This window comes from Ambystoma mexicanum, chromosome 11 (genome assembly GCF_040938575.1).
Source record: "Ambystoma mexicanum isolate Mex_15411 chromosome 11, UKY_AmexF1_1, whole genome shotgun sequence".
NCBI lineage: Eukaryota > Metazoa > Chordata > Amphibia > Caudata > Ambystomatidae > Ambystoma > Ambystoma mexicanum.
The window spans coordinates 702786099-702802242 of record NC_090934.1 but is presented as its reverse complement, the minus strand read 5'-3'; the positions used below and the strand labels follow the sequence as shown (position 1 = coordinate 702802242).

Genomic DNA, 16144 nt, shown 5'->3' with positions numbered 1-16144 from the left:
AAAACTCTCTGCATGCATACCCTCACACCCTGAGCTAAACACAACCATGCCTCTACCGCACAGTTCACAGCACCTAACCCAACACGAAACCAAAGCATGCACCATCATACCTCAGCACCACATGAGGAATACCAACTGAAAATGCACAAACGCTCAGTGACCGGTTCGTCCAAACTGAAGCTGCTAACAGCACATAAAAGCTCTCTTGCTCTTCGCCCTCTCAATCCCACTAACAACCCCTCCAACCCTCCTTTCACTGCAGATCCGCCAGAGTGCCAAGGGACCACGCAAGTAGCAACAGTGCATGGTACAAGACCCATTAACTAAAAAGGCCAACCACATAAGTAATTAAAGGAGCGGTGATCTTCAACAAGTAAGCAAACATAAGTGAAGACAATAAAATGAAGGCCTGAAACCATAATGAAAAAGGACATGTAAAAAATAAAATAAAGGATAATAATGTTCAAGGTTTCTAGGTGCATTGACAAACTTCAGGACCAACATACAGGTGACCACACAAGCACATTACAAGGGGATACACTATTCGTGTTTTTGTCCACACAGGGAGACCCATCTGTACTCTGGAAGACAGGGTTCAAACAAAATGTACAAGTGGCCCATGGAAGTATTTATCCCATAAAGTGAGAGAAAAAACACTGTCTAGGCACAAGTGGGCAAGGACACGTCAAAAGCATTCCTTCATTAAGTCGGGCTGAATCACATGGACTTGCAGGTACGTGCAGGAGACAGGCTGGAACTGCCTGAAAAGGTGGTGCCGGTCCCCGTGCTCGCCCACGACCACCATCCAGCTAGAAGGACCTGCTGGGACACGCCTGCACTGGAGACGCGCAGGACAACGGACACCGATGCGGACAAAAGGGCAGCGCCGTAAGTGAGGGAGCGAGCTACAGCTGTGCCCTAGGGGGGGGGGGGGAGAGACAATAAAGTAGCACCAGTAAGAGCTGCCGCACAGCAGAGCCCCCCCCCGCACCACCAACATGCACACCCAGAATGGACCCTGGGGCCCGGATGCCACATGCAGCAGTATGTATGGGAGAAAACAAGATCTGAGTGATCCCATATACAGTGGTGGACTCAAAAGTAAATGGGGAAGCAGAGTGGATTCAGGGAAGTGCTGAGTCTCAATAGAGGGAACCCACCAACAGATAAACAATTGGGGGCACTAGACACGCTTCAAACCTCCTGAGGGGAGGTGCCTCACACCAACCACAATAAAAGCCTGATTAACAGAAGACCCGTAATAAAAGGTAGAAGGCAGTGAAGGCTGAACTAACAGTGACAGGGAAGGCCCGGGCAGAAGTTTGCAGACAAAGCCTGACACTAAGGCAACCCACATGCTCAAGATGCCGGCCAAAGGGGCCAAATCCAAAGTAAAACAGTCATCGCTGGACATATTCGCCAAACCAAGTCCAACTGGAGAAGGAGCCAGCCCCCGCGGGCGCACCCCACCAGGGAGAGACGAGGCGCCGAGAGAAGATCAGAGAATCCTGGAGGCCATTGCGGCACTGAAAGCTGCCTGGGAGACCAAACTGGACGAAGTGCAAAATTCCTTGGAAGCCAAAATAGATGCGGTTAGTGTGGATGTCATTCTGTTGACACAAGAGGTCAGGGCTTTAGCTGAACGAACTGGCTCGCTGGAAAGAGAGATGAAAGTCACTACAGAAACCAGCAAAGAAAATAGAAGGGAGATACATATTCTGCAACAGAAGGTGGACAATCTAGAAAACAGGGTTGATGAAGCGGAAGGGAGGGTGAGAAGGAACAACATACGTATTGTGGGACTACCTGAAGGTGAGGAGAACCCTGACCCCACCGAGTACATCAAGGCCATGATACTACAAGAGATAGGCTCGGGCACGCTATCGCATGGATTTGCAGTGGAAAGGGCACATAGGGCCCAGACAAGGAAACCACCACCCGGAGCCCCGCCTCGATCATAGCCAAGATACTGTGTTATAGAGACAGAAAAGATTCTGGAATACTTCAGGAAGGGTGGAACAATCTCTAGAGCGTTGGCGACCATCACAGCATACCCAGATTACACATTCCTGGTACATATCGGTTAAGAGACGGCTGCGAGACTCCAACCTGAAGTACAGGCTGCTCTATCCAGCAAGACTCAGGGTCCAACATGGCGGCAAAGTACTCTTCTTTGAGACCCCGGAAGAAGCGACCAAATGGTTCGATGGAAAGAACTTTGCAGATGAAGCAGCAGACCGCGCATCGGAGGAGAACGATAAGACGATAAGTGAACCGCCGTTTTATCCCTCGATTAAGATAAGGGGCTGGAAAAGAGGGGTTGTTGGGAAATGATGGCCACTGCGGGTGCACTGGAGATTAATCGAGGGGGCAGCAACATAGTCCGCAGCTCTACCCCAATAGAGTAGTTTAGGTAGGATATTGTAGTGTAATATCCACCTGCAGCGACCCTCACCTGCAGCAGCAAGGTGGAGGTCGAGAAGCAGGGGAGCCTGAGATCCAGGGATGGAGCTGTGCAACAGTTGGGGGGGTTGGGGGGGAAGCACTGGAAGTTTGGTTGGGTGGAGGGAAAAGGGTAAGGGGGGAGATAATGAAGAGGAAACAGGAGCACATCATGGTTTGTCCACAAGCGCAGTTAATCTTGTATAGGAAGAGGAAAGAGGATGGGGAAAAAGGGCAGGCGGAGTAGGATACAGCTGAGATCGGCGATTTTAGAATTGTGACCTGGAATGTCAGGGGGTTAAACACCTATATCAAGAGCAATAAAGTTATGATGTACTTACAACGGCAAAAGATAGCGCTGCTACAGGAAACGCACTTAGTCAAAGAGAAACTAGAAGTGATTAAGAGAAAATGGAAAGGGACCACAATAGGAGCCACATACTCGGTATATGCCAGGGGCGTCCTCATATCCCGTTTAAATTGCTGCAACAGGTGGTGAGGGAAGATGGTAGAATGGTGTTGGTAAAAGGGATGGTAGGCAATAAAATGGTTAATCTGATTAACATCTATGCCCCAAACAACGACACAGCACGGTATCTCAGGAACCTGTATGCCACTATTAGCTCATATATGGAAGGAGAGGCCATAGTAGGGGGGACTTTAAATTGTACCTTAGACCCCAAGATAGATCAGATGACAAATTGACCAGGCCTGGCAGCAAAAACCCTGTCCACACTTATAAGAAGTGTCCAACTCACGGAGATATGGAGGAAGCTTCACCCCGCCCGTAGGGGATACTCACGATATGCAGCCCCACAGGATTTATACACCAGGATGGACTATATACTAGTGTCTAATACCATGTTAGAGCAGATTAAGCATGCAGAGTACAAGTCGGCAATCCTATCAAATCACACTCCTCTTGTGGTGACGTGGCAGGTTTCGCCGCCCGCGCCCAGAATACCGACCTGGAGACTTCGAGCTGAAGCTCTCAAGGACACCATGTTCAGGGAAGACCTGAGGGTCGCCATACAAGAGTACTTTGAACTAAATAATGGAAGTGTGGCGTCGGCCGGCACACTCTGGGAGGTGTTAAGGTGGTAATAAGAGGGAAAGCAATAGCACAGTCTAATGGGTTATTAAAAGGTATGACAGACCTACAAACTACAGAAAATGAAATTGAAGATAAAATGCAAGAGAAACTAAACACCACGGAAAAGGCGGATGCGATTAGACAATTAACAGAGAAATGTAAAGTACACTGGGAGAGATTATGCAACCTCAATTACAGGAAATACATAGAGAGGCAACATGCGGAAGGAGCTAAACCACGCCGATTACTAGCCTGGCTGTGTAAGAGTGGGAACCCCTCCCCCCCCCCCCCCCAAGTGTGAGAGTGAGACCCCCAAAGCAAGTGATCTGAGAGATGCGTAGTGGGGAGGGCATACTGGTAGAGACACAGGAAGGGGTGAACAAATGTTTTCAAAGATATTATAAGGAACTATATGCCGAGAAAGTAGAGGCAGAGGAAATGGACGTAAATGAGGTGCTGGAGGACATTATCCTGCCTAGGCTTCAAGCAGAGGAGAGGGAGAGGCTTGAGGCACCACTGGAATTGGAGCATGTAATCCGTAACCTCCCCACTAATAAGGAACCGGGGGCCGATGGCCTCCCAAGCGAATTATACAAGACCTACATAGTAGAACTGCTCCCACCACTGCTGGCCATGCTCAACGAAGCATTAGAACGGGGCACGCTCCCGGAGACTATGAGGGAAGCAATCATTATCCCGCTACTCAAACCGGGTAAAATAGACACTGACTGCGGGTCTTACAGACCGCTGTCAATGTTAAATCAGGACAGTAAGATTCTCACAGCGGTAATGGCAAACAGATTGAAGCCACTGATCAGCACCCTAATACACCACGACCAAACAGGTTACGTCCCCCTGTGGAGCATATCTGATAATCTCAGGAGATTACATCACATTATAGATCAGACCGAGGGAAGCTCCCAAGAACTGGCAATAGTCTCGCTGGATACAGTTAAGGCATTTGACTCAGTCAAGCGGCCCTGGCTACTAGCGGTTTTAAAAAAGTTCGGGATGAGACCAGTGTTATCTGCAGTGGGTGAAGCTTTTGTAAAGCGCACCGTTAGCGAGAGTGCGAACAGGGGCGGTGGTCTCGGAAAGGTGGAGGTTAGACAGAGAAACCAGACAAGGCTGCCCCTGGTCCCCGATGCTGTTCATTCTAGTACTGGAGCCACTGGCGGCGTACCTTAGATACCAATATGGGGAGGTGGGCATCACTACAAAGAGCGGTCAGCACCTGATATCATTGTATGCAGATGACATGTTATTGTATCTGAAATACCCTGAAGAAAACGTACAATATATATTAGAGGTATTAGACCGTTACGCACTATTACCGGGCATAATGGTAAACCCAAGGAAGTCCACGATATTCCCGCTAGGGAGATATAAGGGAATACCCAGGGAAGCGCTGCCGGTGCTACAGATCGACTGGGCAGTAGATACATTCAGATACCTGGGGTTAAATGTATATCACAGAGTTGCAGAAGAACACCACAGAGAAGGCAGTGGAGGGGATCCAAAGCAGTATGGCATTCTGGTCGAAGCTGCCCCTAACCATGACGGGCCGTGCAGGTGAGTGGGTGAGCCCCCCAGCCTCCTTAGGCCTTGAATCCACTGTCTGTTACCCCTTTAGAGACCCCAGCCCCTCCATAACCCCCAGCGCAGGCTGCGTCTTTCCCCGTGTCTTTCCTGCCTCCCCTTGCGCCCGCCCTCGCTCCCTCCCACCATCCCTGATAGGCTGCCTTGATTTCCGTGTGTTGCTGCCACCTCGACCTGCACGCCACTTCCATCTGGGCCGTGCAGGTGAGTGGCTGAGCCCCCCAGCCTCCTTAGGCCTTGAATCCACTGTCTGTTACCCCTTTAGAGACCCCAGCCCCTCCATAACCCCCAGCGCAGGCCGCGTCTTTCCCCGTGTCTTTCCTGCCTCCCCTTGCGCCCGCCCTCGCTCCCTCCCACCATCCCTGATAGGCTGCCTTGATTTCCATGTGTTGCTCCCACCTCGACCTGCACGCCACTTCCATCCGGGCCGTGCAGGTGAGTGGCTGAGCCCCCCAGCCTCCTTAGGCCTTGAATCCACTGCCCGTTACCCCTTTAGAGCCCCCAGCCCATCCATACCCCCCCAGCGCAGGCCGCATCTTTCCCCACGTCTTTCCTGCCTCCCTTGCGCCCGCCCTCGCTCCCTCCCACCATCCCTGATAGGCTGCCTTGATCCCGACCAGCTTTCCGATTGTTATTTTCCCACCCCCCACCGTGATTGGCCACTTGACAGACAAATCCGAAATCCCCAGGGCAGCCCTCTGCCCGGCAGCCCCCTGCGGCTAAGGGCCCGAAGGCCAAGGGCGGCTCCTACATTGGCGGCTCCAAGATGTGTCTGCAGGTGTCCGCAGGGGACGCCAAGGAAGCCAGACACCAACAAAAACTGTGAGTGTGGCATGGGTGGGGAATAGAGCAATCACTCTACTCCAGAAAACCTCTGTCACTCTATCTTACCTACCAATAACATAGAGTGCCATAATACTAGCATGTCCACACTTAGATGGAATTGTGAATGTTAGCATGTCCACTCTTAGATGGAATTGTGAATGTTAGCATGTCCACTCTTAGATGGAATTGTGAATGTTAGCATGTCCACTCTAAAATAGAATTGTGAATGTTAGCATGTCCACTCTTAGATGGAATTGTGAATGTTAGCATGTCCACTCTTAGATGGAATTGTGAATGTTAGCATGTCCACTCTTAGATGGAATTGTGAATGTTAGCATGTCCACTCTAAAATAGAATTGTGAATGTTAGCATGTCCACTCTTAGATGGAATTGTGAATGTTAGCATGTCCACTCTTAGATGGAATTGTGAATGTTAGCATGTCCACTCTTACATGGAATTGTGAATATTGGCCTGCGTCGGATCTAGATGGAATTGTGAATGTTAGCATGTCCACACTCAGATGGAATTGTGAATATCAGCATGTCCACTCTTAGATGGAATTATGAATGTTAGCATGTCCACTCTTAGATGGAATTGTGAATATTGGCCTGTGTCGCATCTAGATGGAACTGTGAATGTTAGCATGTCCACACTCAGATGGAATTGTGAATATCAGCATGTCCACTCTTAGATGGAATTATGAATGTTAGCATGTCCACTCTTAGGTGGAATTATGAATATTGGCCTGCGTCGCATCTAGATGGAACTGTGAATGTTTGCATGTCCACACTTAGATGGAATTGTGAATGTTAGCATGTCCACTCTTAGATGGAATTGTGAATATTGGCCTGCGTCGCATCTAGATGGAACTGTGATTGTTAGCACGTGAAAGTTGCATTTAGAAAGTGTGCCCTATAGCCTCTCCGTGAATTTAGAAATGTGCCCAACAACCTCGCTGGTAAATCGAATTTAGAAGTGTGCCCAAGACCCTCTGTGAAAGTTGCATTTAGAAGTGTGCCCAATAGACACTCTGGAAAGTTGCATTTAGAAGTGTGCCCAATAACCTCGCTGTGATTTCAGAAGTGTGCCCAATAGCCTCTCTGGTAAATTGAATTTAGAAGTCCTCAATAGCCTCTCTGGAAAACTGATTTTAATAGTGCGCCCAGTAGCCTGTCTGTGGAGAATTTGAATTTAGAAATGTGCCCAATAGCCTCGCTATGAAAGTGGCATTTAGAAGTGTGCCCAATGCCCTCTGTGAAAGTTGATTATAGAAGCGCATCCAATAGACGCTCTGTAAAAAAATGCATTTAGAAGTGTGCCCAATAGCCTCTGGAGAAAATTGAATTTAGAGCTGCTCCCAATAGCCTTTTGAAAATTGATTATACAAGTGCGCCCAGTAGCCTCTAGACGCTCTGTGAAAATTGCATTTAGAAGTGTACCCAATAGCCCTCTGCCCAATTGCCTCTCTGGTAAATTGAATTTAGAAGTGTGCCCAATAAACCTTTCTGTGGAAAATTGTATTTAGAAGTTCGCCCAGTAGCCTTGCTATGAAAAATTGAATTTAGAAGTTCGCCCAGTACCCTCTCTGGGAAAGTTGCATTTAGAGGTGTGCTCATTGAAAGAGCATATAACCCATCATATCACACCACCACGCTTACTCTCTCCTTACATCACCACTCAACTAGAACACAGAGATACTATGACACCATTCGGTATAACTGTTCTCATACCAACATCCGCCGCTTACTCCACATCATTCTATGTAAACACTGCTGGTATCACACCCCCAGCCAGGCGTTTTCCTCAGGCCTAACGCAGCCACATCCGTTCCGGATAAATCCTGCCAGAACGAACACATTCTCCTGATCTCTAAACCACCACATCTACCGCTAAGAAGCAGCTATTACACGAGTACCGCACGAGCACATACCCGGTGCTCACACGCACCTTTTTGACTCTCCGTTCTCTCTCTACTGACCTGAACTTCGGTTCCCAAGGGCGTTCAACCTACCAGCGCCTTCAGACCATACCAATGGTATATAAGGCGCTATATAAGTGCAAAATAACATAACATAACATGACGGGGAGGACAGCGTTGCTCAAAATTATCATATTGCCCAGGTTGCTGCACAATTTCGCAAACATCCCATACTTTATACCAAAACGTTTTTGCAATAAACTCCAACAGATCTGTAGGGAGTTCATCTGGCACAACACCAGGAATAGGGTGGCCCTGTGGAAATTACAAAACTCACACGACCGAGCAGGTGTTAAACTACCCAATCTTGAAGTATACTATTTAGCGAGCCAACTCCAATATGTAGCTAGATGGCTCTCTAAAGATACCACAGCAGAGTCTAGACTATTGAGGGAGGAATGTGAACCGTATTTCCTGAATGAATGGATGTGGACAATGGAGCCACCGGCAAGGGGGAGGCCGGCATATTGACCCAGGGAAGGAAAATCTGGCGGAGGACTTGTAGGAAAATGGGAAGCGAGACACCGTACTCCCCGCATGTCCTCTAGTGACACTGAGGGGGATAGACGACCAACTGAGACGCACCAGAAGGAAATATTGGGAACCAGTAGGGGTGGCAACGGTAGGGGATGTGTGGCAGGATGGTTGCAGGATAGAATTCGATAGCCTAAGGGAGGACACAGGCTTACATAGCGGGTAGTACATTACGTATGTGAGGCTAATAGCCATGTTTAAAGAAACATGGTCGGAAGTAGAACTGGCCCAACACCCAGATGAGACCTTGGAAATGTTTCAAGCAGTGTCAGACGGGGGGCACAAGGTTTCTAGAATCTATGAATTATTGATGTCTAGGGTGGGAAAAGAGGTGGTTCAAAGAAGGGGAGAATGGGAGGAAGAAAGCGGGGATAGAATGAGTGACAGCCTATGGGAAAGGGTGCAAGGGTACCACAAAAAGGTGTCGAGGAACGCCTGATTAAAACAAATTCAATTGTATATCACTCACAGAGCATATATGACCCCCAAGAAAATTGCCAAGTTTGCAAACGCAGCGATACAGAGATGTCCCAAATGTGGAAAGAGAATGCTGAGATGGTGCACATGTTCTGGGCTTGTCCAGAGATAGCCAGATATTGGAAGGAAATAGCGGATCGGCTGGCAACCAAAGGGATCGTACTGGTAATAGACACTCTGGGCATGTATGGTGGGGTGCTTCCCCAGACCGCGTAAACTTAAGCATGTGAGAAAGCAAAAAGACCTGGCCTATATTTTTGCTAAATGGAGGATAGCCATGGGATGGAAAGCTCAGGCGAGACCTAATGTAAAGACCTGGTAGAGGGACCTTCTGCAGTGGGCGGAGGCTGAAACAGTGGTATGGAGAGAGGCAGCATACAAAGGGGGTGAAGAGGAAGCAGGAACATTGATGGCATGGCAGCACTTGATTGCATCATTGACGGGCTTGAGATCTGACAAATTGGACACGGATAGCTCCCAGGAATACAGGGAAGAAAAAGAAACAGTAGTGGACTAGTGGACCGTGATGGCTCTTCGCTGAGACTTCATTGGGGTTGAGGGGAAGGGAGGAGTTAGGGTTTGAATAGTTATGCACCATGTTTGGGTGCACTGTTTGTGTGATTTTAAAATGATAAAAACCAATAAAAACATTTTTTTAAAATAAAAATGAGTCATGCATGCTATGCACACATACCAAAACAGAAGACAGGAAAAAAAAAACTCAAAGAAAGGAATTTCTGTATATAGAAGGTTGATAAATAAGAAAAGAGGTTTCAGATGGAACAGCCCATTTCCGTGCAAGACCCGTGAAAGAAGATGTCATTTAGCCAAATGCTGCAGGAGTATATAGTTGACGACCAACTGAATTGCTGAACTATGCGAAAAATCAAGCGAGTCAGTGTTTGGCATCGAGGATGCAAAAGTAGAGACACTTGTAGATCAAAAAACGAAACCCCACAAGTCACTGAAGATGAAGATTACGACACAGAAAAACTGGTGGCATTCATAATGTTGGAAAAAACAAACAAATGATAGAGTCCAGGTGCAAAAATGTGCACAGATACAAATGAAACTATTCAAGACGTCTAAAAGCGAACTCACTCAATATAATATAAAGCCATAACAATGCCAGCAGGCACTACACAAAATATCAAACAACTAACTTCTACCTGTCCATAAAGTAAGCCAAGGTACTCAATGGCACTTTTCAATCCCACTACCAATGAATCATACACAAAAGAGTGAAAGCCAGTCTCCCCAGCTTTGTTGCCTCTGCATCACCTGCCAAGGCAGAGGGCCCTTGCAATGTTGGTCCGGTAGAGGTACAGCAGAGAGAACCACACTCAGGAACGCATTAGGACCACAACCCCCCCCCCTTGGTGTTTGTCTCAGCGGGTTATAGCGCACAAAATAGATATTACAAAATATGTCACCGAGACGTGTCAACAATACACCATCTAGAGCTCTCAATTTATGCTGCAGAAACTTGTAAATGGATTGCACTGCTACGTGTGTTATACAAGGCATAAATTAGTTTTCATAAATTGATTAGCAGAGTTTGTTCATTAAAATGTTCTTGACTAGCAAAGAAACCCATTTGATTAACAATGGTATTCTAATATTTTTAACGTCACCAGTGTCAAAGACATAAAACAAGCAATAATACAGATTTTTTGTGTACAGCTGAAATAAGACAGTGAAAAAGAGTCACACCTTGCACATTTGTTACGATTCCGCTAGACCTGCAGGTCTAGTAAATAAGTTTACCTGCTCGACCTAAGAGAAAGGTACTCGACCATTGGCATTAGATAACAAAAAATGCAAATGGTATTTCTGTAAAATGATGCATGTCACCAAAACCCTACCTTGTTTGGCACGCTACTTCCGCCCAGAGGCTAGCCATGCACAGGGAAACATGTATTTGACATTTACTGCTAACAAAGTAAATAAATTTTCAAACGTTCCCTGCAAAAATAGTGCTCACCCTTCATAAAATCTACTCGACTGTGCGAGTAGACTTTGCATGCCCTGGATGAGTGTCTGTAAAAGGTTAGATGCATGAACTGACACAAATATATATGATAAAAAAAGGCTCTGAAAACAGCTTGGCCACCTCTCTCATGTTTGTGCGATTATACAAGGCAATGGTAATCAACAAGGCAATCGTAGTGCAAAGTGAGCTCTGGAGGATGGTTTTGCAGCAAATCTGTAGATGTACAGACTGGATGGAACTATTGATCACTACTTTGCTTACATATCTAGTTAGTGTTGTGCATTCATTATGTAAGAGGAAGGAAAGTAAAAGACTAAGAGTGGATGGTGTAGCTGGCAGAGGACTGGACAAACTAGGTGGAAAAATGTAGTTTGTGGCCATCTCACTTTCAGGGTAGCTGGTATAAATTAGGGTTATAAGATCGAATGTCCAAGAGTATGGGTTCAGCTCATTGGTTGAGTACCAGTTGCAGATGGATGCAACTAGTAGGTCACAGAACTAGGTTTGCCATCAAATGTACTTGGCTGTGTAAACATGTACATTTTCAAAAGTGTTCACTCGTCAATATGATGCATCTTCCCCAATAAAATGAAATCTAGTTGACAGTGAGATTTAGATATACTAACCTAAACTTTACTGCAAAGCATGTAAACACTGCAGTGTTTTACAGTAGCAATACTGCAATTATGCACTGTTTGAGGAATGGAACTACATGACTGTCTTTAAAAAAATATAAAGTTAAGGCATACTGGTCTTTGCTGTAAAGGATATAGTTGGCTTAATAAAAATGTCGTCCTGATTACTTCGGACTTAAAATGATTTGAAGACACTCTCACACAGGCCTTTGGCAATTAAGAGTTATGGAGACAATTACTACAGTGAATAGAGGAAAATAGGGTGGAGAAAGGCCCAAGGGCAAGAGAGGAATGCAGGGTGAGCTGTGCCTTCATTGAACAGGGTAACTTAAATAGCTATCTTTGCTACACAAGTGTCAATTTAATTAGCAAACCTGCAGAATTTTATAGCAAATTGCTATATGACACTGCTTATTTTATGCATTGCAGTAAAGTTCCCAAAGGTGGCCACGGAGGTCTTCCAGTTGTGCAAGGGCAACTTGCCTCCCAACTGCAGTTGGCAAAGTGCATTTTTGTCTGGAAAGTCCATTTGAAATGTGAGCCCATCTTCTGCACCATAGTGAAAAGTGGCCAGTCGGTTGTCAGTTATATGTGACGTACTGCCACATTAGACTTTTGTTGTGGGTTGACACAGCCTGGGCACATCTGGGCACAGTGGTGCTGGTAGTGGCATTCTGAATGCCATGTGATGTGCTTTCTGATCTGTAACAAAAAGGCAGATTCTCAAAAAGACTATACACAGGCGTTGGGCGAGCTACTATGAAAGCCTCTGGTGTGGGGTGAACTTCTGTCACGACTGTGCCACTTGAAACACCAATTGGCAACCACAGTGGATTATTGGGGACTCATTCATCGCCATAATTCCACCACAGACAATACCTATTCATATTTTTGTCTTTACTTTCCATTTGCAAGACTTTGGTACTTTATTTCATAAATTGCAACTCCCATAATACACCTTGTATCCGTTTTCATTACCTGGCTATGCCTATGCAGCAGAGTTAGAACTACCATCCCCAGAAACCTTACAGAACAGTGCTGCTTTCATTTCCCCAGGTCCAGAGAGGGAAGATAAGAGTCCAGATATGTATTTACTAAATGTTCCTTCTAAGAGCCACCTGGGCACAACATAACATACTATTAAAACCAAAACAATGAAAAGCAATTGCTATTGAACCGTCGCAACAGTAACTGGAGTACTCTCCCATACATTGCTGCCAAGTTGCCCCATGTAGTCCACGTAAACAAGAGTAATTCTGGCTTTCCGCTTTACCTGCTAGGATTTGTACGCCAATACTTATCGGAAAAATCTAAACTGCAAGTCCCATCATGCGATGGGAGACCCAGGCTCGGCGACAGCTATGTATACAACACTAAGGTTCCACATCCAAAAATAAGGACCACGGAGAATGTCACCCCCAGTTATGCCCTCTGCTAAATCATTATGACGTCCAATAAAACACCGAGACAACTACAACAATCTGAAATGCCTTACTACTGCTATAAACACTTGAAGGGTGAGCCAAAGCAGATCGCTAGTTTCCTCACCTGGGCTTAAGACCGGCCCGCTCGTAGGCCCAGGCAGCGGTCTGCGCAGCGGGGGCTAGAGGGTCGCTGAAGCTGCTGCTCGGGTAGTTCCTCTCCATCATTCGGGAACTCTGAGCTCTGGGCCGTCACATTTCGAGAGTGCAAACGGGATGGGGTGGAGGGCAGGGCTGCAGGCAGGGCGTTCGCCAGCGGGGACCCAAAGCGCACAACTAGGTTAATATTTATTGTTGATGTTAATGTTATTAGAGTGCGAGGAGCAGCTGAATGTCCCCCATGTTGGCTCACTTCCCAGCATGCACCGGACTAGCTCCAGTCAGCTACCTAGAGCCTCCCCACCCCCGCTGGTCCCACCGTGGGACTCTGGCACCATAGTCATCAAAAGAGGACGAAAAATAACAGGCTGTGTACTAAACATTCAAAGAAGGCGGCCATATTATAAATGCACTCATTCGCAAGGCTAAGCAGTAATCTAAAACATTACTAGCAAAAGAAAAATAGTTCAAGTATATGACATGCTGGTAAATTATACATCATAATTATATTAGCACGAACTGAATACCCATATCATTAGCAGAATGCAAACAATATTTTCGCCCCAGTCAGAGGTGCGTGGAAGGGTATAATTAACCAAGTGAACCGCACTCTAACAGTGACGGCGTGTCCAACTCTGCGAAAATGTTCGTCTGAGTTTTACTCGAACTGTTCGCCAGCAATTGTGAGCCAACACGTCCCTGGGGCACACCAGCACACAAGCACCGTAGCATTGCACTTTAGTGACTGACACTGGGTCAAGTAATTAAAAAAGTTAATTTCCTTTTTTGACTATCAAAAAGATTCATCCAAAAGTCTAGTCTAGCTGGCAAAGTCATTAAAATGCTTAGTTGAGTCGACAAGAACTGCATCCAATGTAAAACAACCAGCGTTCTCTGGTTCCAGGAATTTGTTTCTTTCTGTCTGTTGTCCATATCTTTTTTTTAAATTCACGACGTCGTGCGTCAGAATTAGAAATGGAAAGAGGACAATCGTAGGAAATATTCTCGAGTGGGTGCCTGTCTGCTCCACAGAGTAACACCTTATTATTATTTGTTAAGTTAATTGATTTTTATTCGAAGTTAAGAATAATTAAGTAGACATTACAGCAAGATGCATGAAAAGTGAGGTACAGCGTAGTTATAATAATTGATGTTACAGTTGCATAGCTCTTAACCATTTGTGTTGCAAGGGTGAGTGAAATCAGCCGATTTTGTTTTTGACGGGTGAGACGCCCATTGGAATAAATGGGCGTGCAGGAGGCTTGCCGGGTGAGTCAGCCCTTTACAAGGCGGTGACACCGCCAAAAGCGTGTGAGCTGAGAGCTATGCAGTAGTTAACTACATATTATTTTTTACTAATAAAATCCATACCAAAGATGAAGACTACAAGTTTCACTTGATTCGAGTCTTTGGTAGTCCAGGTATTATTGGTTCTTGAGAAAACACATGTAAAAAAATGTCCAATTCTATGTCAAGACACGGAGGCTAGTATTATGTTTTCTCATAACCTTACTGTTCAAGCAGCTTTATAAAAACACAGAAAACTTGTAAACTACAAGTCCCAATAGTTTGGAGTCTTTCTGTAGTTCTGTTATTGGACTAAACATGAAACTTGATAGCCAATCACTATATCCGTAGTCCATCCCTATATATCCATTCCACCATGCTGTCTCCTTCTCTTTCTTTGCTGCTCGAGCAGCCAGTTAGTTTGAATGGATGATGTTTATAATTAATTACAGGAATTAAGCTTTGAAGTACGCGCAGTGAGGTTTAACGCGCAGCGTATAGGAAATGTGGTGGAGCATATCCGCAGGGTTTAGAGCCTTAACAATAGTGTGTAACGTGAGCGCGACAGGACAAACCGCTCTGGCTGTGATGTCATGGGTCACGGGAGACCGGGTCACGTGTCAGGGGGCGGGAGCCAGAAATAAAGGAATCACCGGAACTGGCAGTTTGGCGCCACTCCGGGTTATGCACCAGCCATAGTGGTCGTGTGGTTTGTTTCCCCTGCGCTGTGACCTTTAGGCCCAAGCAGGTGTGCGCTTCCATCGGAGTCTCCGCACCAACGGATCCCCCGATATCACACTGGCGACGAGGACGGCGCTTTTCACCACAAGCACGCAAGCCTCCGTCTGAAGCCCCCAACTTTCCATCTGACCTTTAACAGACTGCTTCTCATCGCGTGCATGCGATGCCATAAAACAATGACGTTCCATCCACTGCGTGAACGTTTTATCATCTTGCCTTGACACAACACCGCTCTCCATGCTCCATGAATGCTTCATCATCTCGCCTTGACACAACAAAGTTCCACACGCTCCGTTAACGTTCCACCATCTCGGTATTCCAGTGTCAAGAGCACACAGAAACCCACTAGCTACGACGGGGAAATCCAGGTGAGAGGAGCTTGCTCTCCACATCCCCCACGTGCCACCAAGGGGGTACTCCAACATCTCACAGCCCAAAAGAGAGGGGAGACCGCACAGCATGTGCTCACACGTGCGCCGGAAGGTGCGAACATTCAATTCCCATGCACGGCCATACACCAACCAAGTAACACCACTGCTCAACCATGTCCAGCACGAATGCAAGCCCTTCAAGGGCAAGTGCAAGCCATACAGAAAGGAGAAACATCAACCCAGACAACCCAGACACAACACTTACCACCCTCATGGCGCCTTTCGACCCATTTACCACAGGGGCGGCCATTCGCTAGAGAATCTGGTTAAAACAATTTGAGATGCATCTGGATGCCATAGCGATCAATGCAGACAGGAAAAAACGTATATTCCTCCTGCTCAACATCGGAGCGGCGGCACTATCCCTTTTCAACACTCTCGCAAACAATGGTGATGCAAATGACTACGACAATGCAAAGAATGCGCACACAAACAAGTTTAAACCTGACCTCAATCCCGACTACAAGCGATTCCACTATTGTATGGTTAGGCAACGCGAGAGCGAAACAGTGGACAATTTCCATGCAA

The 16144-nt window shown here is 46.5% G+C and overlaps 1 protein-coding gene across 3 annotated transcripts in view; it reads right to left on the bottom strand.

Moving 5' to 3' along the window:
* QSER1 (glutamine and serine rich 1) overlaps positions 1–13474 on the bottom strand; it is a 1726564-nt gene extending 1713090 nt beyond the window's left edge. Inside the window, exon 1 of one of the 3 annotated variants that reach the window (XM_069623572.1) lies at positions 13126–13474. In XM_069623572.1, coding sequence (XP_069479673.1) covers positions 13126–13226 — 101 coding nt within the window. In that variant the 5' untranslated portion in view covers positions 13227–13474. The remainder of the gene's footprint in view (positions 1–13125) is intronic. The other 2 variants (XM_069623573.1, XM_069623574.1) reach the window with 2 other exon arrangements.
* Between the last annotated feature and the right edge of the window lie 2670 nt (positions 13475–16144).